At 47.5% G+C, this 26,453-nt stretch overlaps 1 protein-coding gene across 2 annotated transcripts in view; it reads right to left on the bottom strand.

Annotated features, from left to right (window-relative positions):
* Positions 1-6,095, bottom strand: part of COL2A1 (collagen type II alpha 1 chain) — a 31,321-nt gene extending 25,226 nt beyond the window's left edge. The window contains exons 1-3 of one of the 2 annotated variants that reach the window (XM_006916844.2): positions 5,812-6,095; positions 1,593-1,799; positions 104-120 (exon numbers count right to left, since the gene is read on the bottom strand). In XM_006916844.2, coding sequence (XP_006916906.1) covers positions 104-120; positions 1,593-1,799; positions 5,812-5,896 — 309 coding nt within the window. In that variant the 5' untranslated portion in view covers positions 5,897-6,095. The remainder of the gene's footprint in view (positions 1-103; positions 121-1,592; positions 1,800-5,811) is intronic. The other variant, XM_025050306.1, reaches the window with a different exon arrangement.
* Positions 6,096-26,453: the final 20,358 nt, after the last annotated feature.

Raw genomic sequence — 26,453 nt, 5'->3', positions numbered from 1 at the left:
CCTCGTCTGACATCTAAAAAATGACAGCCTGAAGGAGCATAGCATGGCTTGTGAAGAAGGAACTAGAAAAGCAAAAGAAAAGCAAAAAAGAAAAAATCCTCACCTTTGGTCCTGGTTGCCCTGCAAGTGGAAAAAATAGAGAAGAAAAATGTAAGATTGATGAGATGGAGCAGTACACGTTCTTGTCACTCAAATGCTCTTTAAGGGATCAAAGAAAAAGGACACAACCAAGGAAGGAGGCGGCTTTCAATTACTCCACTGAACCTTCTGTTGGGGTCTTAGGGTTACTGGGGTCCTGGGGTTGCTGAGGTCCCATGAAGAACAGAGATGACCCAGACTTTGTTATTCAAAGAGCAGTCAGCATGCAAAAGAATGGAGCAGGGGCAATAAGAGGAGCTCAAATTCTAATCAGCCACCAGAAAGGAAAGCACCAGAAGCTGGTGTTAGGTTCAGTCTCTTCTTTCCCCCATAGGGTAGGAAGGCCTTCCCGCAGCCCCCAAGCCCTCCCAGAGAAAGTTAGGTAGTTAAAAATGCCTTACATTCGAGCTGAGTCTCCTTGAAGCAAGCACAAGAAGGAAAAAGAAAAAAAAAAAAAACAGCAGGCACAAGAGTTATATAGGGCATTGGAGTCAGTGCCACCCCAAATCAGTAACCCCTTGCCCTTTGCAGCATCAACAGTAAAGGCAACCAACACTTCACTCACAGAGACCCCCTCAGAAATGACCTGAGAATCTGGACCATAAAAGCAGCTTCCCCAAGCAACTTCCCAGTGTTGATGAAGTGATAAGGAAAGGCAACTTCTCCCTTCCCTTTCAACTTTTTATCTGCTTAAGCGGAAAGGGAACAGTGAGGGCCACCCATGAGGCCTAGACCCTCACACCGCCCCCCACCCCCCCGCCGCCCCAGGGAGACAGTGCAAGTATTTGAGTGCTGGGGAGGTCACCTGCACACATCATCCACCAGCACTGGTTCTAGCTGGGAGTTTGTAACTGCCCACCAGAGTGCAGGCACAAGGAGCTCAGTCCCAGCACCATCTACATCCTTCAGCTCTGGGAGTCCCAGAGCCCAGCTCCTTCTCTTATTAATGTGCTTCTTAACTGGCAGTCAACTCCGAGAAAGGTAAAAACAAAAGGAAACTGCCACCAATGTTCCCCATCTCAAAGAGGGAGCCTGCCCACTGTCTCCCAGTAGCCAGCAGAGGGTTTCTTCTCCCTGAAGAACATATATTTGAGGGTCTTCTAAGGAGAAGACAAGATCTGGGTCATAGAGGAGGAATGAATCTGTGGTTTGACCGGACGGAGCATTCAATCTCCACTGTGGCTCTAGTAATTTGCAGGGCTGATTCCAGAGAGGACACTTTAAGAAGCACATATTTTGGTGGTGTTAGGTGAGGAAGGACCCCGCTAGTGTCTCGGGCTCTCTCAGTTTCAACCTGCAAGCTAGAAGTGGCCTTTCCTTTCAGCCTCAGCTGCTGGGGTCTCATGGATAACCAGCCCCTCTGCTTTGCAGAGATGACCAGCATCCATGAGAGGGCATTTGCTGCACCTGCAAGTAATTTATTTATGTGGAACAGGAAATAAATAAATTACGACCACTGGCAGTGGCGAGGTCAGTTGAGCAGATGGGGCAGCACTCTCCGAAGGGGGTCTCGGGGCTGAGGCAGTCTTTCATGTCTTCACAGATTATGTCGTCGCAGAGGACAGTCCCAGTGTCACAGACACAGATCCGGCAGGGCTCGGGCTTCCACACATCCTTATCATTATACCTCTGCCCATCCTGCACACAGCTGCCAGCCTTCTCTGCACCAAGGGTGGAGCAAGGGAAGCAGAGAGCAAAGGGAAGGAGGGGGCGGGAGCCGGAAGAGAAAAAGAGAAAGAGGTTGCAGTCAACTTGACATCATTCAAATGCTGAAGAATGTGGACTCGGGCAACCCAAACACAGAGAACTTGAAGATTATTTTTCTAAGATATCATTCATTCTTCCATGTATTCAGCAAATATTTATTGTGTGCCTTGCACTATGCCGTCTATTCACCAGTGAAACTCCTGACCCAGCAGTGAGGGGGGGCAGGTACGATACTGTTCTCACTTCACAGGTGTAGCATGAGGGAGACATCATGTGGGGAACAGCAGGAGCAAGTTAGAGCAGGAGCAGAAGAAGAGGAGACTCTGAATGAGAACTCAGGGACTGTAAAGATAGAGGAGAGGGGAAAACGGAGCTATGACCTCCCCCCACCCCAGCACAAGAACAGAAGCCTTCTTTATTCTGCCTTCCTCTAGGAATTATGGGACTTGCTAAATACAACTGACAGCTAAAATTCAGAAGACATGAAGAAAATTCTACCCACAAAAATTAGAATCTATAAACAGTTAGGTTCCAACAGTGAATACGGAAGTGGGGAGCTGAAAGCAGGAACTATTAGAATTAGAATCTTGTCTCGTTCTTTAAACCACATTAGGATCAGGGCCAGTTGGGGGAGGAGGATAGGCCCATTCAAACAATACATTTGGGACCCAAGCAGGCTAATAAAATGCCTTGGGAGGCAAACAGGGCCAAAGAGCCCTCATCGCTGACCTCCCTGGAGAGACCCTGCCTCCATCTGAAGACAACACCCCAATTTGTGGGGCAGGGGGCTTTGAATGCTGGGCCTGGGCTAAGATTAGCCCGTCCGGGCCTGGCCTCCACCAAGAGTGCAGACCAAGACTGGCAGCGACGCGTCCCTTCCACAAGTGCCCTGCCGTCTGGAATTCACCCTGCAAATGAAACATATGCTGACAAGAGCGCTCCGGAGAGCGCCAAGGGCTAAAGAGCCCGCACCACGTGCTAGGGAGCGCCCAGCGCTGTTTTTCTCATCAAAATCTCCAAAGCAATGGCAACTAACTGCAGGGATGAATAATAGGAAAGAGCTACAAACCAGGTGGGCGGAGACAGAAACGAGCCTGCCTCTTGCTCTTTAAGGAGAGCCTGAAAACCTAGATACACCTTTCTTTTTCTCTTTTACACTAGAAGAAATCCACTCAGCCTTTAGGCAAGACAATCGCGGGGAGCGGGGGTAGGGGATCCCAGGGGATATGTAGAAGGTTAATGGTCACCCATCCGGATTAAGGAAGAGCCCACCTTCACCTAAGAGGTTCCAGGACGGAAAGAGGGAAATGCTGAGAGAGGGGTGTGCACCCTGAATGTGGATCGGATTTCGCTAGGCAAGGCGACGGGGATGCGCGGGCGCAGGGGCGGGGCCAGGAGGCGCTGGGCGTGAGAGCCGTTGTGTGACTCTTTGTGGCCGCGGCTCTGGACGTGGCTCAGCCAGAGACACTGGGAGGGTGAAAAGTGGGATTAAATGACTGCCCCAGAAAGGAGCCAGCACCGTAACCGGATCCCCTAGGTGTGGACAGAGGAGCCCAGCACCACCATAACTGCTGTTCCAAACGGCTGCCGATAGCATCCCCGCGCGCCCGATCGGGTTCCGCTCATTACCGCAGCCCCATATAAGTGATTCTTTGTAGCAGGCCAATTAAAAAGTTACCTCTTTCGGGGAACTGTTTCGCTCCGCCGCCGCTTTGCGCAGAGCTGGAGCCCGGGAGGTGGCGGCAGGCGGGCACAGGGGGGCATTGTGGGAGAGGGGGGTCGGGGAATCCAGGGGAACCCACCGGACCTCGCTGCTCATGAATGGGGCTTTTCTCGAGTGCACACAGAGGCCGATTCACAGGTCTCCGCAAGGAACCAGTTTAAATAAATACGGGCAGCGTTTCAGCCCCATCTGGAAGCCATCGCTGCCAATCTCCCAACGCAAACAAGCCTTACAAAGGAGGATTGAGGTCTCTCCCCCGGCTGAGGGGTACTTTCGGAGGCGAGGGCTGTGAAATGCAGATGTGGGTCAAAGACGCCGCCGCCAGTAAGTTTCTCAAACTCATGGAAAGACGGGGAGGAGGGGCGCGCCGGAGCTCCAGGTTTCTGACATTCCTGAAGTCCACGCAGACTGAGCCTTTCCCCACGTCACATTTTTGGGTCTGCTGGCCCGGGGGAGGGGGTTACGGAGCTGGGATGAGCCAGGGCGCAAAATCAGCGGCTCCGATGCACTCCCCCTGGGGAGGAGGAGAAGCGACTGGAAGAGCTGGGCCTAAGAAGCAGGAATTCACTCCCTCCCGGGAAAGCGGCGGCAGCGAAAGCGCTCTGCCACTTAACTGAGCGCCTCCAAATACCAGATGGAGAATTTAGGAATTATTTTAGAGTCACTTAGCTAATTCCGTTGCGCACTAAAGCAGAGGTCAGTCGAGAAGACGGCTTTGCTAGTGTGTACATTTAATTTTAAGACAAAAATATAGTCAGTCTGAGCTAGGGCCACTTATAGACACATCATATTTCAACAGGTGCCCGGGCCTGCTCCGCCAATTTAGCGCACCACGCGACCACCCGGCCAGGATCTCTTTGGGGCTGCGCCACGGGCTCCAATCTTGCTCCCGCCCCCATCAGCCGCTCTAATGAGCCGAAAGTCCTCCTGGCCCGCAGCCTTCCAAACCGTCTCTGGAGACAGCCTGGTGGCAGAGGAGACCTCATAGAGCCTCATCGGCAGAGGGACTTTGATTTTCCCCTCCTCCCCCGCCCCCCCCCCAAAAAAAGTTTTCCCTCCGATTGATTTACAATCTGTAACATGCAAAGAGAAGGCTGGAATCCCAGCCGTCGGAAACGTGCCCAAACACGTGGAAAAAAATCTCTGTACCTAATACACTTTCCAGGCTTCGTTTGTCCTAAATATAATCCCAGACAGTGGGACTTAACCAAAGGAGGCGATGGAACGATGGGGTCCTAATGGCCTTTGGACCGGATTGTAAAACTGCCATCTCTAACTATATTCCTTTGAAATAGTTATAACAATTGACTAACTGTGCCCCCTCCCCTGCTACACACACGTACGCACGGGCGCGCGCGCGCACACACACACACACACACACACGCACACACACACCCGCAGCCTAGCTCAGAGAGTTTCAGAAACTCAGAAAAGTAATTCATTGTAGTTCCTCGGGGGTTTGGGAGAGAGACCATGGGGAGGGGGCGCTATTTTCCAGGGCGTTTGAAAAGCACGGTCTGGTTGGAATGTTATCCCCCTTCAGATGGCCTTCCCTAAGGGAAGTTTGGGGGGGGAGCAGGGAGCGGAGATGCGAACGGGGGCTGCACCTTGCTCCAGGGCCAGCCGGGACCGGGAGGGAGCCCACAGAGGCACTGAAGTCTCAGAGTGCCCCTCCTAAGTCTTTTTTTGTGGCTTTGGATTTCAGCCCACCACTTCCAGAACATCTCCTTTGTCTGACTCCCTTTTGAACCCCCGGCCACCAACCGCTGGACACGACTGCGAAGTCTATCCCTTGGCGCGTGCTTCCTCCTTTGCTCGTGCTTTTTCTCTCCTACTTCTAGATCGATGGGTCACGACCTGTTTTCCTGAACTCCGAGTGCTTCAGCGAGGCGAGTCGTGTGCCTGCGCGCTTAATTATCAAAGCTAGTAGAAAAGAGCGCGCTTAAATCTGTGCGCAAACCTCTCCGACCCGACGCTGTGCACGTTTAATATTCCTAGAAGCGGAGGGACCTGCAAAAGCCTCTGACCGCGGCCCGCACAGAGGACGTTTGGACAGAGTCGCCGCCGCCTTGCAAAACTCCGCTCGCGAAGCTCCTGCTCATCCTGCACCGAGTCTCGGCGTTCTATGACCCCGAGAGCCTTTCTAATCCGGAGCCGCGGGCTCCAGAGCGGCAGAGGGCCGAGGAGGAGGATGCGGAGGGACGGCATAGAAGGGTGGCAAGCAGGGGCGATGGGCGACTTACGGACATCCTGGCCGTGACACCGAAGGACAGCGGCGACGAGTAGCGTCAGCAGCACCAGCGTCTGGGAAGCCCCCAAGCGGATCATGGCTCACCGCGGGGCCTGGCGGAGCCGGGCCCGAGCGGAGCGCGGCGAGGCGGCAGGAGCACGGTGTGGGTCCGGGTCTCTACCGCGCCCTCATGCAGGAGGCCCTTGGAGCAGGAGGAGGAGGCAGGAGACCCGGCAGCCCAGCAGCGCTCTGCGTCTTGTCCCCTCGGCGGCGCTGGTTATATGCGCCCGGCCCCACTTGAAGCTGGTGAACTGGCCCAAACCGCGGGCCGCCCCGGGCCCCCCGCGGGGCTGTAACCTGAGACCCCGCCCCCGGAGCCCGCCCAGGCCCAGCCAGAGCCCGCACCTGCCTGGGCCGGACTCCCCTCTCTGCTAGCCCGGCTTCCCGCCCCCCACCCCTAGTGTTCCGAGTGGCCTGATCGGGCGGGGCGCAGAGATGGCCCTTGTCCTCCCCCACCCGGGACTGTGGCACTGCCCCCTCCGACCACCAGCGAGAAGGGGGACCTCCGGCCCCTCCCCTCGGAGTTCTGGCCGGATTGGAGGGGCGGGGGGCGGGAGCTGAGGGTGTTTGCACAGCCTCAGGCCAAGAGCCCTAGACCAGGACGGAAAAGACTTGGGAGAGAGGAGGGAAAAGCGGTAGAAAGGACCAGCGGGGGAGGAAGAGGGGGTCCCCACATTGGGACCTTGGGCGGCAGCGGGCGGTGGAGCCCTGGAAGGTATCTGGGGTCCTAAACCTTGGAGACTGGCAAACAGTGCCAAGTTTGGGGGCCCTTCCCCGGGGTACCTGCCTCCCGGGCTCCCACCTGGAAGTTCAGAGCGACAGCCCCCAACCCTTCCCCCATCCAGCTATGCAATGAAAGAGCCTCCTCTGGAGCCTGGGCAGACATTGGTCGGAGCTGATCGCCAGGAAAGGGGCCGGCGTGTTACAGCACAGAGGGAGACCTGTGTGAAGGTGTGGGGGGCGGGGGCAGGTCCTGGGAAAGGGACTCGAGGAGCCAGAGAGGACGGAGGGAGCCGAGACTAAATTGTGCACGCTGCCCAGGTGGGGGACCGTCTAGTTCCAGGTTCAGACGTGGTGTCTGCTCTTCCTGGCCTGGCTCCGGGAGTCCCGGGGGAAGTGGGAGGTGCCCCCCCGCGTTGAGCAGCTTTGGCCAGAGACGGTTGGTCACTGCTGCAGCCCTGTCCAGGGAGCGAGGAGACAGCTCCAGCTGGACAGAGCTCTCTGAGCCAGAGGAGAAGCCAGAATTCCTTAGTTGGCCCTCCGCTTTCCACCTCGCCTCACCTTCCCCGGTGAGGGCTCTCTGGCACTTTGTTCCAAGCTCTGCCTTCTCCCCAGGGCTCAGCCGCAATCATCACTTTGCTTGTGGTGCCTCCTTTGATACCAGGGAAGAAACACCTCCAAACGGACCTTCTTCCTCTTGAGCAGATAGATTTCTGTCCTCGAGGATTATAAGATTCCCCCCAAAGAACTTTAGGCAAATGCAAACCTTCGGGAAACTCGGAATTGGGGTCTGACTTAACCAGAGCTTTCCACCCCAGCAGTGGGGTTTCTGCAGCACTTTTTGCCTTGAAGCTGAGGGCACTTGGAAAAAGCTACGTCTACCACCCAGGTCTCAACCTTCCACAGGGGGTTCCGGGCTTCCCTCCCCTCCCCCTCCCCACCTCCTTCTGATTTGAAGTCTCTGAGTTCCAAGTGTGCAGAACTTAACTTCTATGAAAGTGTGCTGGCTGGAAAAGGAAGGAAGTTTGTCTGAAGAGAAGCTGCCATGTTTTTTGTCCAGGCTAAATGGAGATGGGTGAAGGATTAAACCACTGGTTCCAGCTTCTCCTCTCCTGCCTGGCCCTTCCTTGGCTTTTTACCATTCTCTTGTTCTAAGCCTTGCGTTGAGCCCTGACACTCCTCAGTTCCAGCCTCTGCCAAGAGAAAGCTGTTCTCATAGCTACAGTGTCCCGTGCCCTCCTAGGTGGAAAAGGTCCTATCTTTTCCACCTACAAGACAGAAGACCAAATCTCACACATTTCTCAAGACTTTCTAGGTTTAAACCCATCAGAGAAATGTTCCCTGATATCTCTAAACACAGTGTCTCTCTGCCTCTCTGCATCCCTCTGGTATTTATAGCCTGCATACACCGTTATACTCTAAGCTACATACCTTTGTGTGTAGTTCTCATTTTTCCCCTTTATCTTATCAATGAGCCTGGAAGCTCCTTGGGGACAAGAACAGTGCCCAGCACAATTTTAACACATAGAAAGATTCAGTTAAACCCCTGTGGACTAATGCATTTAGATGTAAACTATGACTTATGATACAAGCAATACGCAAGCAGCTATAAAGCTAGGCATTCATACAAGCAGTCATAAAAATTCAAGTAAAAAGAGAATTTTGGTGAAAACACTAAGATACATGAAAAAATTGAAGGCCATTTTAAAGTGATCTAGTTTAGTGGTTAGCAAAGTGATACATACTTCTATCGCTAAGTTGCTCTCCATTTCATCCTCTAACTCTGTGATTCATCTTTGCCAGTGAACTGTATCTACATGTAGATCTCTGGATTTTTCTAGTAATCATGGTTCACCTGTGTATACGAAGTTTAGTTCTCTACTCCCTATGGGGTTAGGGGGAGTTTTTTTTTAAATCACAGATGAGAATTGATAAAAGCAAAATAAAACAAATTGGCAACGTCAAAATAAACTATGAAAATTATTTAAACTCTAAAGTCAACTAACCACAAATATTAATATTTTACCCACCCGTGGATCTAAACAACTGAAATTTAAAAACCTCTAATTTGTGACTCTGGCTGGAATTGAACCTCTATGTGGCAAAAAAATAAAAATAAAAAATAAAAAATAAAAAAAATCTCTGATTTGGGGATTACTTATCCAGCAATCTCACTATCCAGAACATAGCCAAGAACTGAAAAGAAGGGTGGATAAATCTGAGAGCTAGGAGAGCAACACCACTCAGAATTCTGAGCAGCCAGAATTTATGTTCTAAAGCTTGTGCTTTTTGTGCATGGTAGAGTCCCTCTTACTCTGTGTCTATCCATAGTTTAGATATTGACAGGTAGTGTCGTCTGACCTCACCATTTAGCTGCAGAAAAAGAGAAGTAAGATAGGAAAGCAGTTGTTGGATAAAAACACAGTAAGAACAGCTAGGAGGGACAATAAGAAAAGAGACAGAAAAGCAAGATGTGTTGACACAATGTATAAAAAACATGGTAGCCTAGGGCCAATACGGTAGGGTCCTCAGTGGCTCTAGGGAGTATCCTGGTTTATAGCAGTCCCTGTGGTTTATAATGATGAACTTAAATGTCCAATAAAATGTTATTTTAATTGTAATATGGTGTCTTCAAAGAGACAGAGAAATATGCATTCCATTTCAGAAAGGTTTCCATTAGACATAATGAAAACAAATGTTCATTCACTTAATGTGAAAAATCTTATGTCTTAGCAGAGTTAGATACACACAGAAGCACTGTAATTTCTAGAACTGTAGAACTGGAATCAGAGCTGCTGTTTTCCCCACTCAGTGGAAGCAGGGCATTGGTGTCTGAGGATGAAGGTCCCTCCTCCATCGTTCACATGCACCATTTAGTACAGCATGCCTAACACAAGGTAGGACGGTTAAAAATAACAGACACAAACAGTGTCTACTCCAAATCAGACCACTCAATGAGACAAATGAATTGAACTTTGTAGTCATTTTGTTTTGTGTAGGCAAAATAACTGTTTCACTATTTTTCTCTCTTGTATGGGGACCTTAAATTTGGACTTATGTAAACACAGCCTTATTGGGAAAGATATTTGTAGGAGAACTGTATAGAAAAGATCTTTCTCTCCCTTGACACAAATCCCATTTAAAAATAGTGATAAAAGTGAGGAAGGATTCACATTCCAAAGAGGTAAGTCCACCCCAAATATGGCAGGTGGTGAATGCACACCCTTCACTCAGCCTCCCGCCACACTTCACACAGACAGTCGGGTGGAGGAGAGTGGGTCCAGCTCACTCAGTCACATTCCACTTCTGTTGGCTGAGCTCAGTTCAGACATCCTTTTAAGATGTGTTTATGTTTTGCTTTGGCATTTTGGGGGCAGAGTAACAAGGTCAGGACTGTCCAGGGTAGGGCTTCCAGGTTTACGGTGTCCAGTCCATTCCATAGGAGCATGAATGTGTTGCTCTGTATTCTCAAATGCAAATAACATTAAGAATCCCACCCAGTCTCCTCAGTCCTGCCCAGCACCATGAGAATTCAGTTGAGCACTCATACCGAACACTCGCCCCTGTATGAATGGGGAGACAGAGAGGATTAAGAGACTATCTTTGAATCTGCAGAGGAAACCAGAAAAAAATGACTGTGAAAAATGCTGCAAAGAAGTTACCCTCCTTCCTCCTAAAATATATACAAAGGAAAGGAAGAAAGGAAAGAAGGAAAAAGGAAAAGAAAGGAAGAAGGAAGGAAGGAAGGAAGGAAGGAAGGAAGGAAGGAAGGAAGGAAGGAAGGAAGGAAGGAAGGAAAAACATTCTGGAAACTACTGGGGAAGGTTCTCAGAGGAAGTAAGTCTCCAAGGATGGGTGGGGTTTTGAAATGCAGAGCTATAGTGAGAAGGCGGAATGGCTCAGGTAGGAAAGCAAAGAAAGGCGGATGAACCAGAAGACAAAGCAGGGGGTCCAGAACAGTATATAGTCAGCCAAGGGGGCCACTGGGAATAAGACATGTCACTAGCGATGAAATCGAGGCCAGACTCAGAGGGCTGCATGAATGCCACTAGTTGTCACTGAGCCTGGCTCAGACTTGCCTTTCTCACTTCTCATTTTTCCCTCTTCTACTTATCTCTTATAAGAAAGGACTTTAGGAAAAGAGAGAAAGATGTCTGAGTTTTTTTAAGACTACTTTTGGAAGAAATGGCTGTACTTTTATACAGAAACGATCCTTTTTAAAACTTTTTTTAAAAAACAAAACCTTTTCATGTCAAATCTTGCACTTTCTTGAAGTGCATGGCTTTCTGGCTTTAAAGAACATATGCCCATCTCATCAGCTCTCAAGGGTGCTGTTGTGAAGGGAAAAACATAAATGCCTCAATGCAGGATGTCCAAAGCACTCCCAACAGAGGTTACATGTGACATTATCAATTCCACATCAGGTAGTCGTTCAGCCATAGAGCATTTGCTCTGGGCATTCATCAAGCAACGGCACAGTGCAGTGGCTCCAGGGGACACCCTTTGAGGGGCCAACGACCTGCCAGATATGCGAAAGTGGGTGGCTTCTATCTCTCATCTCTCTCCCACCCTCGAACTCCTTGAACTTATATATGGCTAGTACCATGGAGTTTTGTCCTCATTCATTCATTCACTCACTCAAACTTGAAGAGAAATTCTATGCAAGTCTATTCACATACCTCCTTGAGAGCAGGGGCTATAACTCGTTCATTTAAAGTATTCACCACAGAATCTATCTAGCACCCTGCTGTCACTGTGCTGTCACATAGTAAGTGTTCTAAAGTGCTACTAGAGTGTAGTTCATGAGTCAGCAGCTTTAACCTACCTGGGAGCTTGTTAGAAAAACAGAATCTACTAAATCAGGATTGGCGTTTTACCAAGATCTCCAGAAAACTCACGTGCCCATTAAGGTCAGAGAAGTGCTGATCTAAATATTGGTTGACGGATAGTGATGTGTGGCCCTGGCTAATAGAGCAGTGTGGTCCGTAATTCCAGACCACAAGGATCTTACCTGCCCTGCATTTGCATGCACAGCAAGGAGGGGGCCCAAGTCGAGAGGTGGCAGAAAGGAAAAGTGAGCTGAGGGAAGATGATTGACAGAGGGCTAAACAGGAGGCGACAGACACACGATTTTGAAGAGCCTGCTGCTGGGGTGTGAGTGTGTTAATTCTCAAAGGCTGTCTTCTGAAGTAAATGGGAGGTCACTTTTCCCATGTACCATTTCTCCAACAGGAAATGGGATCAGTATTAGAAAGAGACTGATCCATTCCACAGCTCAGTCTTGAATTCCGTGGAAACAGTGGGATCTGGGAACAGAGTGGAGGTTGACAGCTTACCTCTTTCCCAACAGTCCCTTAGCCCTGCCTTCTGAACCCTTCCTGGGTGAGAAGTATCATGAGGAGCAAGGAGCTAGAGTGGGATGCCTCTTCTGGGCCTAGCAGGGTATGTACGCCCCTCGGAAAAGCCCAGGCACCTGGAAACAAAGTTTATTCTGCCCTCCAGGAAGTCCTTGAAAAGCTCAAGGGAATGTGTGGTCAGCTTCTAGTGGGCTCTTGTGCCAAGAACAACCTTGGAAGGAGCAGAAGGACAGTGCGAGCCGTCCTTGCCCATGCCACAAACCCAGTGAGAGCAAGTTTGTCTGCCCTGCTCAAGGCACCTGTCCAGGGCCAGCCAGGGCACCTGGCTCTGCAGGCCTCCAGCCCACTCCAGCCAGAAGGCCATCGCCCTGGCTGACACCACCCACTGCCCTTGATACCCCTCTCTCCCAGATTCCTGGCCTCGAACCCTGGGAGTCCTCGCTCTGTCTTCTTTCCTGTGTCCCCTTTCTCCTCCCAGTCCTCAACCAGTATTCCCACAGCTGCAGTAGGTTGCACCTCAGGCACTTGCTAGTTGGTGTGGGAGACACTGAGAAAGGTCTATTTGACGTGGATACTGTCCTCAAGGAGATTACCACCTCAGGAGAGATATCCACATAACGAGCCAAACTACAAGGTAAACGAGTTATAATATAATATACTATAATGTGGTGTGACACAGCACAGTGTAATGCCATTTGTTGAAGCACTCTGTTCTGGCCTTTGGCTAAGAATAGCTCTTCTTGACACAGAGTTGGGCAGTGAAGGCAGCTTGGTCACTTCTGTCTCATAGTGTTACTAATCGTTAGAATCTGCAGCAATCTGCCTTCTTCCACCCTCTCCATCCCCAATTGTGAGTTTCTTCTTCTGGCAGCCCAACTAAGATACCAGCGAGGCCCCACAATGGTTTTGCTCCGTGTCATGTGGGGACCTTGACCTGGAATCCTCCACTGGTTGTACAAGGACTCCATTCTCATGGAAACAAGAATAAAGAATCCTGCTTGGACCCAGTTCCTCTTATACCAGCCTGTCGAGAGCCTGTCTAGTTTAATCCTAAAAATGCCTAGAAATGCACAATATGCTTAATGTTTTCCTGGATAGATACAAAAAGAAACGCAGGCTGCCCTTCACCTTGCCCAGTTAGACATGGCGACTGCACTTCCCAGCTCCGTCCTCTTGAGCGAGTTACTAAGCTTCTCTGAACCTCATGCATACAATAGGTAATATAGCAATTTGCTCAGGGGCTCATAGGGAGGATGAATGAAGTAACAGAAGTGGAGCTTCTGCAGAGAGCTTTACAGAGCTCAAGGTCTCCACCCCATGAATTTGCCCTTGCCCTCCCTCCCCCTCCCCCACCTACATTACCAGAAAGAAACAACTTCATTTCTTGGTTTTTAACTTAGTTGAGTTCCGTTAACATTTTTGTTTTACCAGTTATGTTTTCATGAGTTTGGATTACAATTGATAGCCTCTAGGTTGATTGGTGAATATCCTGGAATTTGAGGTGTAGAGTTGAAGATGTTTTAAAATCAGTAACACAAACTCGGCATTTGCAAACTTTCAATATTACCTAAAAAGGGAAACTTGGCACTGGGGATACATGGACCCAATACCTGGGCACAACTTTTCCCTAAAAAGGAGAATAAATACTTTCTTCCAAGGTTATCACGAAAGCTAAGAAGACTAGGATAGAGACTGATCTTCTCAACAACTATCAGCTTCAACAAAAAGATAAGTTTGATATAACGGAAAAGATCAAGAATCGAGGCTTTTCGATCTGGTTTGATGAGGCTTTCCAGAGGATCTAACTCAAAGACATGACAAGGAGGTCAGGGTAGCACCAATGTGGTATTTCCCAGTTAATGAGTACAGTTCAAAATAAGTGAAAATGATGCCTGATTGTATCTAAGTGTTTCTGTGTTTTTATCTCTTCCTTGGACTTGTGTAACTTTGTTTACAAATTACTTACCCTGACTCTCTGTGATCTTTATTCTTAACTGTATTAACAAAGGGTTCTAGTTTGTCAGGGAAGTTATATGGAATAGAAAACTGCATGCACCAAGTTATTCAGAACCTCCATCTGGTGGTAGAGGGTTACAATTGCTGGCAAAGCGCCCAAGAGCAAATGGCCTGAAGAGTGTAAATGCAACCTAACAGCAAACGTCATATCATCTCTCCTAGAGAGTCATAGATACCTAACATCCTATCTGTGAATTTAGTTAATATGTTACTCTTGGTAAGATTACACCCACTGACGTTTATTAAATGAGAGCACTTAGCAAATGTTAGATTCCCCAACATTAATGCCTTGTGAGTGTCTGTCCATTTTGGTGTGTTTGCTGGTCCTTAAACCAAAGGGCAGCAATTACTTTTGTTTAGCACCGATTCTCAATGGAGAGAACACTGAATGGTGGTAACTATCAGATAGTTTTCTAGCCTGAGAACTGATGAGTACCATGATCAGGGCTGAGGTGGGAAAGAGGTAAGGAGATTTCGATAAATGTTGGCTGTCGTAAGTTAATGCATTTGCTCAGAGCAGACTGATCACCACTTTGGTGCCTTGGGCTGCACAGTTTGCAAATGTGCAGGGTGGTGTGTCTGGAAGCACAAAAAGAGCTACCGTTCTCTTCTTTATCACCTCGGAAAATTTCCTTGTGGTTACAGTGCTCATCACTTCACTTGTCTTTACTCATGGTGACTTACTCATTAAAGATGTTGCTTTATTGCTGAGATATGTGTGTAGGATGAGGGGAGGTTTAGTTATCCCAGAAAGATTGTGTGCAAGATGAATCTAGCAGTAGGAAGTGGTGGGTAGGAGTAAGAAGACAAGAAAAAAGCAACTTCATCATCATCCTTTCAAACAAACACTTAAAGAGCACATATATTGTGCATTATACTACAGATGCATATTTATTACTATTCTATTTCTTTTCTTGAACAGCTTATACATTCCTGTGAATCTCTCAGGGCATGAAGCAGTGGGGGTAAAAAAAACTCTGGCCTTGGAGTCAGGAAACCTAAATTTTACACCTACCTATGTATCTAAGTTGCCATGTGATCCTGATCAAATTGCTTTGTTCTGTGAGCCTCAGATGCTTCACCTGTAAGGTGAAGTAGCTGCGTGTGGTTTTGTGACGAGAGGCACCAGCTCCAGTTTCTTTTCCTCTACTACTTTACCCGAATCCTAGCAAAATTTAGTTTTACTATCAATGACCCATCTATTGAATCTGAAAATCAACCACCGTTAAGCTAAAACGAGAGATCAGCTGGCTGAAAGTTTAACGTTCCCACCCAGTGCGGCACTTCCTCTGCCTCTGGGACTCAGCTCCCCTCTCCCGGCTCCACCTGTCTCCTGGGTCTGTGTCAGTTGCCTGAGAGTCAGAGCAGTTACCCCCGAACAGAAAGCAGGCCCTCTCCAGGCACTTCTCTTTCACCAAGGCCCAGGAAAAATGCCTTGAGAGAGAGAACATGTTCAGATTTGTCTCCTCTGACTTGGGCTTGGAAGATGCTATCTGTTGTTCTGGGCTGTAATGACTAATAATGACAGATGCTGTGACAGAGACCACCCAGAGCCCTGCATTTTCTTGCCCCAATCATGGGCCAGCCAGGGGTAGGAAGAGGCATTCCCAGTGCAGTCTGGTGTTAATCTCTGCCAAGCTGACATACTCATCGAGCTATCCTGGATACAACTTCTACAAGAATGCTAATTGATGCCCAAGTAGGCATCAGTTAATCAGCCTGTGTTTATATGGCAGTTGTCTGTGGACAAAAGCTTGAGTGCTCTAACTGGAACAAGCATTAACCAGGCACCTATTATAAGTCCAGCACACAGACACTATGTGAAGAATACAAAAGAAATGTTTTGTAGTTCCTGCCACCAAGAAAGCTTCTATCACATTTCAAGACACAGCCATTGTAATAGGGCTTCAGACTCAGAGATGCTCTAAGACAGAGCTGCCTGATAGAACTTCCTGTGGTGATGGAAGTATTCTCTATGGTAGCCACTCATCTCATGTGGCCATTGGGCCCTCGGAAGGTGGCTAATGCAATTGAAAAACTAAATTTTTAAGTTTATTTAATTTTAATTGGTTTTAGTTTTCATTAAATGGTCAACTGTGGCCGGTAGCTACCATACTGGGCCATACAGCATGTTCTTGCTACTTAAAGTGTGCTCAGCAGACCAGCAACATCACATCACCTGGGAGACTGTTCGAAATACAGAATTTCAGGCCCCATCCCAAATCTACTGAATCAGAAACTTCATTTTAGCAAGATTCTGTGGTCATCTGTTTGTACATTAAGGTTGAGAAGCACTAGTTTAGGGCAGTGCTTCCCAACTTGACTGCATGTTAGAATCACTTGCATATTGGGGAGATTTTAAAACTCCCCATATTGTAACTATACCTAAGACAAATTAAACCAGAATTTCTGGGAGGGTGGAACCCAGGCACCAGTGCTTTTTAAGCTCCCAGGTGATCCCAAAGTACATCCAAGTCTGAGAATGGCTGGCTGCTGTCAGGCCATATGCCCAGCCTTGGTCGCACTGGTGGATGAGTCCATGTGAGGACCAGAGAATCACTTCTCATCCTCTACATTCACTTGTTGGGCCTGGCTGGCTGGGAAACCAAAAGGAGTTATTCATCCTCAGCAAGTGTGAGAACTGGCTGGGGCTTATGTTTGTTTCCAATGCCTAAGTGAGATGTTCATTAGTTTTTGACAAAACACATCCAAATGCCATACCACCAGAGAATATTGAACAGGCTGGATGACTGAAGGCCGGGAAGGGCTGATTCACTTCCTCGCTCTGGGACCTGGATCACCCTGCCATCCCAGAGCAGCCCCATGAAGGGAGGTATTCTTCCTATCCAGAGTGGAGGCGGCTGGTTTTTCCAATGCCACTTGTTTTTGGCCGCCCCTCCCTGCAGCTCAGAAAGTATCCAAGGGCCACTGGGGCCAAAGAGACAAGGTGGGTTTTCCTGAAGAGCCAGACTCTCTAATCCTGTTGATCTGAACAGGACTTGAGAGGCCTAAGCCACTTTCTAGTGATACATGACATTTGCAGAGATGAGTCCTCATCTCCCAGTTGGTGAAGGTTCAAAAAAAGCATGTCTGAAATCAAGCTCTGAGGAAATCAGGTCCTATGAGCAGCAAGGCTTTCCCAAGGGGTGGAGCTGCAATCTACATGGAGCACGGCTTTCCAGAGTCACACCAGGAATGTCATCCTTGACTTGGGAAAGATGGAGATGGAGATAACATTTGCAGAGATGAGTCCTCATCTCCCAGTTGGTGAAGGTTCAAAAAAAGCATGTCTGAAATCAAGCTCTGAGGAAATCAGGTCCTATGAGCAGCAAGGCTTTCCCAAGGGGTGGAGCTGCAATCTACATGGAGCACGGCTTTCCAGAGTCACACCAGGAATGTCATCCTTGACTTGGGAGAGATGGAGATGCAAGCAATTCACTTTGGAAATGGGATCCCAACTACATAATCATTAGCTCATTTATCTTGACATGTCCATAGAATTCTTAAGCTCTTTGTCCACAGTTATTCTCATGCAATCCAAGCTAACTTTAGAAGACTGGATGAAGACAAGGCTGCCATCAGGAAATTTACAAGAGGGAAAGCTATTATGCTTTGCCCATCGTGGGGCTTGGGAGAAGCAAAGGCCAGCACTGGGAGTGTCCCAGGACAGCCAGAACAAGTGCCCTCCATGTTCACATCTACCTGCAGGTTATCCAGCATCCTGCAGATGTCCAGTTGACCTTAGAAAGCTTTATTAGCCAGCATGCCCCTGGGCCACAAGCCACATATGAATGAGTCTCTCTCTGTGCTCCAACCAGACATGAGCCCATTTCCAGGGAAGAATCAGGAAAGAAGTAAAGAGAAGATTGTTTTCCTCCATGGTTGCATAAACAAGGTTGTGCCCAGTGGAACCAGAGAAAGCTGGTCAATGTTGTTATCTCCTCCAGCTGCCTCAACTCAACTGTTGTCCCATTCAGAGAGTCAGTGAAGACTCTCTGTCACCCACGTGCACTGTTGTCTGGGCTGTACAATTAGCACTTTACAAAATGCCCCCTAATTCTTCAATGGCTCTTGATTAGCACACCTTAAAGCATTAGGGCACAGCAGGCTACTTGGAGGCCCAATGGTCCAACCCTCCTGATTTAGGGATGAGGAAATGAGGCCCAGGAAGAAGAGCAGTGAGCTATATCGGAGCCTAAAGGTAAAGGAAGCATCAGTAATACTGATCTCAACTTTATTTAAAATGTTGATATTTTGTTCATCATGGACTTTTTGCATTAATTTTTATTTTTAAAATATTGTCTTAAAATACTCTTTATCTTGATTCCTGAGTTTTGTTTTGTTCTGTTTTGTTTTTTGGGGCTCCCTTACTGTTTGCATCCAAAGCAAGTACCTTACTTGCATCACCCCAGGTCCGGCCCTAGCAGGTACGTGTAGAGACTTGCCCGTGGCAGCACTAGTTTTTACCAGAGACAAAAGGAGCACTTGGGTCTTCCCACTGTGTCAAATTTCTTTGTCAGCTTCAAGTTCAAGTCCTATTTCTCCAAATAAAAGGAAAGCTCCAGCAGGCAGGGTGATGAACTTTTAGAATAACAACGCCCATACATGATAATTGCCCAGCCAGCGAGCAACATTCAAAAATCCAAGAAACGGGAGAAATGATCAAATTATTCCATAAATCAGGGATTGCTGTTGATGATAGTATCAAAATAGGATACTGCAGTGAGATAACAAGAGAGGTAGGGACACATGCCAAAATGTGGGCCAGTCCGTTCCTCAGCCCAGCCCTTTCTCACTGGCACTATTTTGGAAGTGAGGACGCCCCTCCCAAACCCCAGCTGATGTTCTTCCAAGGAGTTTTGTTTCTTTGGTCAAACTTTACCTTACTGTGATTCTTTAACTCACCCCAAGCTCATGGCATAGAGCACAGTCTTAGGTACAGAGAAGGTGAACAACATTCAACAACTGAGCGTGAAGATCACTCTTGTTTCTAGGTCACGGCTTCAGGACATGGCATTCCACTGTACAGATGCAACAGCTGCTTGTTGATGGACATTCAATTGCTTCTTTTTGTTCTGTCTTTATCCCACCCCAGTCCCTCTTCTCTTTCCTCCTAGCTTTTTGGCTAGTGATAAGCTCCCCCGTTTTTTTTTCTCTAGGCTTCTCCATTGCAGAGTCACGTAATTGCACGGTGTTTTCAGAGAGAGCTCGTGTTCCCAGCCCAGAATCAGTGTTGCTTGCAATTCAGGTCCTGTGTCTATGGGATCAACTATGCCTCACTCAAAGGAGAGGCTTTAAAACCCATATTTATGGAAATCATCGTTTGGTGGTGAGCTTTTCCAGACAACTTATTCCCTAAAACTCTCCGCGAATATGGCTGCTGGGGGAGCCCATGAAGAAGGAGAAGGAGGGCGGAGGGCGTGGTGAGGTCCTGCCTTTTCCATGAGCCAAGCTGGGTCAGCTTCACATCGGCTAATAAGAAAGGAAAGTTCACTTGGTCTTTCTCCTCTTCCTTTATTGTCATTCTCCCACCTCATCTCTCTCTCTTTTTTTTTTTTTAAGAAAAAAAATTATAACTTTAATAATATTATTTTACATGGGAAATACATTCACATGATTCAAAATTCCTAAGGTACAGAAAATGAAGTCTCCCTCCCAGCCACCTATTTTCCTCTCCAAGAGGGAACCAATGTAACTAATTCTCACGTATCCTTCCAGAAAGATACCAAGCATAACCAAGGAACTGTATATAAATCTACCCCTTCCATTACAAATGGTAAATATTGTCCCTCCCCTCACTTAGCACAAAAGATAACATACTCCACACACATGTTTTGTATCTTGGAGATGATTCCACATTAACACAGAAAAATGTTCTTGTTATTTTAATGACTGTTTAGTATTCCATTGTATAGATACAACAAAATTTATTTAACTAGTTCTCTTTTGATGGACATTTGGGCTATTCCTAGTCTTTTTCTGAAATAATGCTGCAATAATATTTGTATATATGTCATTTTACACATGCGTATTTTTATCTGTAGGATAATTTATTGGAAGCAGACTTGCTGGGTCAAAATCAATATGCATTAAGCATTTGGCTGATATCGCTAAATTCCCCGCCACGCTGAGTATGCCATTCCCACCAGCAATGCACGAGAATGCCAGTATAACCAAGCCTTTGCCAACCACTAGTGAAATCTCACCACCACATCCGCTCCCTGTAAGCAACTAACCCTTCCCGTCTTTGTCAATCTGCAAAGTAAAAAAATGGTGTCTCGGTGTTGTTTTGATTTGTATTTCTCTTAAGTAAGGCTGAGTTTTGTTTTGTTTTCTAAGAAGTCTTCGTCAATGCACGAGAATGCCAGTATAACCAAGCCTTTGCCAACCACTAGTGAAATCTCACCACCACATCCACTCCCTGTAAGCAACTAACCCTTCCGGTCTTTGTCAATCTGCAAAGTAAAAAAATGGTGTCTCGGTGTTGTTTTGATTTGTATTTCTCTTAAGTAAGGCTGAGTTTTGTTTTGTTTTCTAAGAAGTCTTTGTTTTGTTTTCTAAGAAGTGGTGTGCTGGGTTCGCTCTTCTATTGTATGTTTTGTTTTGTACTTTATTTGATTTGTATGTGCTCTTTGTACAGAACGTCAGACCTGGCTCTGATAAGAGTTGCAAATACTTCTTCATGGTTTGATATTTTGTCTTTTGACTTTGCCTATAGGGATTTTGTTTGTCTGTCTGTCATGTAAAAAACTTTTATTTTTGTAGTTAAATTTATCATAATTTTATTTTATGGTTTCTGATTTCATTCACAGACTTTCAAAAAATTCTATGTTTTCTTTGAGCTCTTTTATGGTTTAATTTTTACATTTAAACTTTTGATCCATGTGCAATTTATTTCATTTTAAGGTGTGAGATATGAAACTCACTTTACTTTTCCTCCCTGAATGTCTGTCTCCCCAGTCGTTCCAGAACATTTATTGAGAAGTCTCTTTCAGCACTAGTTGAAATGCCACCTTTAGTAATGTAAATTCCAGAGTTTCTGCCTATCTCAGCTCTTCCTCCGGTGCCCCCCTGGCCAACGTACCCATGCACCAGCACTTCACTGTCTCTTTTTCTTTAAGTGCTACTTGGACTTGACTATATAGGTCACTGGATTTACAGACACTGGGGGTGGGACAAGACAGGGGTGGGGAAATAGCAAAAGGGTTGGATCTTAACATCAGAAAACTTCTAAGCTCTCTTCGAAGAATCCCACATTAAAAATGGCTTTGCTCTCATAACTCCCTTCAAAAAAAAGAGAAAGAGAGAAAGAACAAAGAAGTTCATTTCCTCATTTAAAAATCTGACTATTTGTTTGTCCAGCCCTGAAAGAACCCCCTTTGCTCTGTGCTCTGCAGGTTCTCTCTCTCCCTTTCTCTCTCTCTCTCTCATGCCTTCCCTTCCAATTTCAGGAGCCCAGAAGGCCTTGGAGCAGTGGCTTTGATCACTGAGTTGCTTCCCCCATAGGCTTCCTACCCTCTAAGCCCAGGACGTGATGGTCCAGTGTAAACTGAGCTGGTCCTTATCTTAAAGACAGTACAACAGACCCTAAACAAACACATTAACAGCCACTAAGAGACCTAACTAAAGTCGCCCAATAAATAAACCTGCAGGAGAGATTATGCAGAAGAGTCCTTCTTCCCTCAGGGTGGCCTCTGAGTTCCTGTTTCCTCTGCAGCGGGCTTTTTCCCACCGCTCGCCCCCACCCCTCTTCCCCCATGCCCGCTGGACTGGAACCGCCTGGAGGGCAGCCGCCCTGCCCACAGTCCCCACACACTCAATAAATAACTATTGCAAATAAAACAAGAAAATAAATCTCCTTAGATGGAACAGCTAATAGCTCCCAGCTATCAAAAGGGATGTTTTCTTTTGGAGGTAGAGACTGTCCTATATTCCGGAGGTTTTTAGATGCCTTTCAGAGGTTTCCTGAAACTCTTACAGTGATTTGCAAAATTTACATGTAAGCTTGGGGGGAGCATTTTCTTCTAAGGGGTGAGGAGGAGGGTCCTTAGTGTTCATCAAAGTCCATACTAAAGGAAAAAAAAAATCTATGGATGAAATAATTTGATGTCTGGAATTTGCTTCCAAACACTCCAGGAGGAGGGCAGGGAGTGGGGGGACTTGAGTTGATAACTGTTAAATTTAGAGGGTGCTTAGGGTTTATTAAATTATTTGGTCATGATGCGAAGGGAGAGAGGGAGGGAGGGAGGAAGAGAGGAGGGGGAAAGAAAGGGAAGGGAAGGGAAGGGAAGTTAGAAACACTATAGGATAAATGATCCAGCTCCTTTTATCAATAAATTGCAAGAAAATGAATAAAAGAGATTTACAATTCATAATCAATTGCACCGTGGATCTTATTTAGACCCTGATTTCAACAGGAAGGGAAGGGAAGGGGAGGGAAGGGAAGGGAAGGGAAGGGAAGGGAAGGGAAGGGAAGGGAACCTTTGCTACAGACTACAGTGAGAGATCCAGACAGCCCACAGTAGGCGGCTGCCATCTCACAGTCCTAACTCTACAGAAGCAGCTTTGCCCAGTGGTTTCCCTGATTCGTGTTTGGAAGCCTGAACAGTTTTATGGGTGCAGAAGCATCTCCCTTACACTCTCACTTCCAACCTCTATCCTCAGCATCATCCAGAGAGAGGGACCAGAGTCCTTGAGGCCATCTTTGTGCATCTTTATCCTTCTGCTAAGTCTCCTACACCCCCACCATGGGTTTCATGGGGGCAAGGAGCTGGTCATCTGAGGACCTTGGCTCTCCATCCCCACCCCAGGCAGATGGAGCCCTAGTGGCCTGAGCGACCGTGTGCAGAAAGGGACTATGGCTATACCGTTTGGATGTGCTTGGAGTAGAAAATTCACAAATTCCAAGGTCTGGTCCCAAAGCAAACCTCCTCAGCCCAGGTGGCTACATGCCTCTCCTCCCCTCAGACAAGCTGCATGGGGCCAAGCGGGAGGCTTTGAAATCAGTTTGTTTGGGTTGTGAACGCACCAATGTTTGCAATGTTTGCCCAGAAGAGAAGGAGCATATTTTCTCCCTTCCAAACGCAAACTCGAAAGATGCTCCAGAAGTTTTTCTTCAGACTTTCCTCAGGAAACATAAATAAGGGAGAAAAATGACTTTAGGTGCCGAAACCTGAAGTGGAATTTCAACCCCAAAGGAACTGCTTATAACAAGCGCTCTCTGTCCTTCGGTGAAGCCACTAGAGCCTGGGTCCACATTCTTTCCCCCTGAGCAGCCTTTGCAGATGAGGTGAAGGGAGGAACTGGACCGGTTCTCAAGCCCAACTCCCAGCCAGGACTTTGCTCTCATCCTATGACGGCCAGTGATTCAGATCATCAGCTTTCGAGATTCCTTAGCTAATGTTGTATCTATATTTTATCTTTCTTGATTGTGTTAGAATAGAACAAACTTGGATGCTCCCACCCCAGAGGGCCACAGCACTGGGAGCCAGACACTGAATCAGAGGACAAGGTGCAAACATGGCATCCTGTGGATCCTGAGGCCTACAACCTGCCGGCCTCTCTGCCCTCCTCTGACCTATGATCTCTGTCCTCAGGGGCCTTATAATCTATGCACAAACACAGAATGAGAGCGGGCAGAGGCAGTGTTTGAGTGCACACATATATGCGTTGGTCAATCCAGGGTTCTGAATAATCTGAATTAATGGACTTTCTTCTGCACAGAGGATCACAGTACCTCTTGTTCATGGGTTATGACTGCCAGCTGGTTGGGAGCTTTTGAAAATTTTATATTTACAGATCAAATGGGCCCTACAAAAGCATTAGACCCAAGAAATAAAGGGGTAAAGACAATTTGGCCAGTTCTAGCAGGGCTAATACAACATGCCGATTGACTTGTTTTGAGTGATGCATTGAGTGTTTACTAGGGCCATAATGGGTAGAGTGCTTCAAGGCCACCATTCTGTCTCTTGACATCTGAGAACCTTTCTTCTCAAGATGTTCTCCTCTTCTATAACATTCTATCTTTAGATAGACCCAACAAGGCCATGGAGCATCTACAATTTAAAAAAAAAAAAAAAGTATTATTAGTTCATATAGCCCCAGTGAAAGTCAGCTAAACAAAGCAAAGGACACCATTGGAAGGGGCTTGTGAGAAGTTCATGCTTCCAACTGGAACTTGGCTTTGATGTATCAAATTCAGAGAAAGACCCCAGAAACCATTTCCTTTTTGGCTGAAGTTTATTTATTCTGTTATCTGAAGCCAGAGCCAATAATCCAAATGGCTTTCGATGGCTAAAAAGTTTCTCAGCATTAATCAGTCTCCTCATGGAAAGGTCAGCTGAGCTGCAGACTGGCCTGCTGTATTCACGAGTGGTGCCAGTTCTGACAGGGAACCTGGGGAGGAGGCATTTCCCCACTGACGTTTGAGAGGAGAGGCGCTGGCTGAGGTTGGCTCTGAGAGGAGACGTGGAGGAGGAAAGGGATGGGGATGTGCCGATGAGGGTGAGGGAGAGTGAAGGAGTAGAAGTTATCAGGGTGCGGGTGGCTCAGAACATGGGCTTTGGGGTCACAGAGATCTTGGCCCTGAGGGCTAGCCAGGTTCTGCCACATAACCGCGGTGCAACCTGACTCACTTACTTGTGTCCTGACATGTAAAGTGGCACAATGCTAGCATCTGCCTTATAAAGTGATTGTGAGAACGGAATGAGATAAAATGTAGAAGGAACTAAGTACGATCCTGACTCACCGTCAGTCCTCAACAAATGGAAGCTATTCCAATTATGGCAAAAAAAGAAAGAACAAGGGGCAAGTCAAGGCTGGGGACATGGGACACCATGGGAGGGGTGCAGAGGCCTGACACAGCAGACAGCAGCCCCTCACCCAGCCCCATGCCCGATTGCCTGGGACAACACACCTCAGTGCAGAAAGGCGGCTCAGATGTTTGTTAAGAAACCACCCATAAAAGTTATTGGGAACTCTACATTTGCAGCACGGTCTCTGCACACTGCCTAGCTGCCTGGCTCTCAACAAGGCCTCATTCACTTCCTCAGGCAGCTCCCTCGGCTGCCCCCAGACCCCATTCCCACGTCCACTAGCTACACTCTCTGGGCTTGGTTTACAGAGCTCCACCCCCCACCCCATCCCCCAATGCCTGGCCTCCTCCCCAACCCTGGCTCTGAGTAATTTCTGACTTGCTTTTTCCAAATGTGAAATCTTTGAATGAAGTCACTTCGACTGGGGGAGCCTGGGGAGGGTCACCAATATTTTTTAAGTGCAGACATCCTTGGGGTGATTTTATGTGGAAAATGGATAAACGCTTTTTATTTTAATAGTTACATGTTTATTTTTGTAATGTATTTATCGTAATGCACATTGGAAGAAAAGGTAGAATATCAATCCCATAATAAGAGTTTTCAGTTCAAGTAAACTCGAATAAGTCAAAAGAGAATGAGAGAGTTGATTTAAGGCAACTATTAAATCAATACTGGTCTAGGTGGCCCTCAGATCTGACAGAGATCTGGAAATACTACACACTCGATCTCAACCCTCACCTACATCTTCCTGGACATGGCAGTCAGATGGACATGATTTTGATCTAAACAGGGTGGTCCAGAGAGAGGGGTTGCTCTATGTCCAAAGAGCTCCAGTGCCAGGTCGCAGCTCCCTCAGTCGTGGTTCTGTCTGTCCCCTGCGGTTTGCACCTGGCCCAACTTGCTGTCCTCAAGCACTACTCTCATCATGTCTCACTCAAGCTGCTCAGAAGCCCTCTATAACTCCGCATTGCCTTCAGGATAGAGGCCAGCTCAAGGCCCTTCTCAATCCATCTTTCCCATCTGCCCTAGAGCCCAGTGTGCTCACTGCCCAGACATCTGGTCTCTCTTCTGCTCGCACTTCTGCACTGTGAACCACCCACCCACCTCCAACCTGTCTTGCTCCTCCTCAACCTCCTCCCAGGCCCCCAAGCCCCCTCCTCCCTGCAGGCTGGACAGTTAGTACAGCATGATACTCAAGGTCAGGCTCTGAGTTCTGATTCCAGCTCTACTGCTTGCCAGCTGTGTGTTCTTGAACCAATTATCTACCTTCGCTGTGACCCAATTGCCTCATCTGTAAGGAGGGGGCAATGACAGCAACATCTTCCTCCTCCCAGGTTTGTTGGGAGACCTGAATGAGATGATGCTCTTGGCACAGCACCAGATACAGAGGAACAAGTAAAGTGCTATGGCTGCACCTTCCTTGAATGTCTTTGGTTCTTGCCAGGAGCAGCCTTTTGGCACTCAGTTTCCAGGGAAGAGAAGTTTAATAGACATTTGTTGATTGCTCGTGGCTGTCCCGTGGTGTGTTTTCTACATGCTTCTCTTGATCGGAGGCTCCACGAAGCCTAAGGGTAGCATCCCCGTTCCTCGGTCTAAAGGGCAGCATCCCCTTTGCAGCCTTGAAGAGCATCTATTCCTGGGCCATCTCATGGCCTTCTCTTCTCTGGGCTGAGTAATCTTTGGTTTCC

The sequence above is a fragment of the Pteropus alecto genome, unplaced genomic scaffold, assembly GCF_000325575.1.
Source record: "Pteropus alecto unplaced genomic scaffold, ASM32557v1 scaffold196, whole genome shotgun sequence".
NCBI lineage: Eukaryota > Metazoa > Chordata > Mammalia > Chiroptera > Pteropodidae > Pteropus > Pteropus alecto.
Note: the sequence above shows the minus strand (reverse complement) of the source record. Positions and strands in the feature narration are given on the sequence as shown.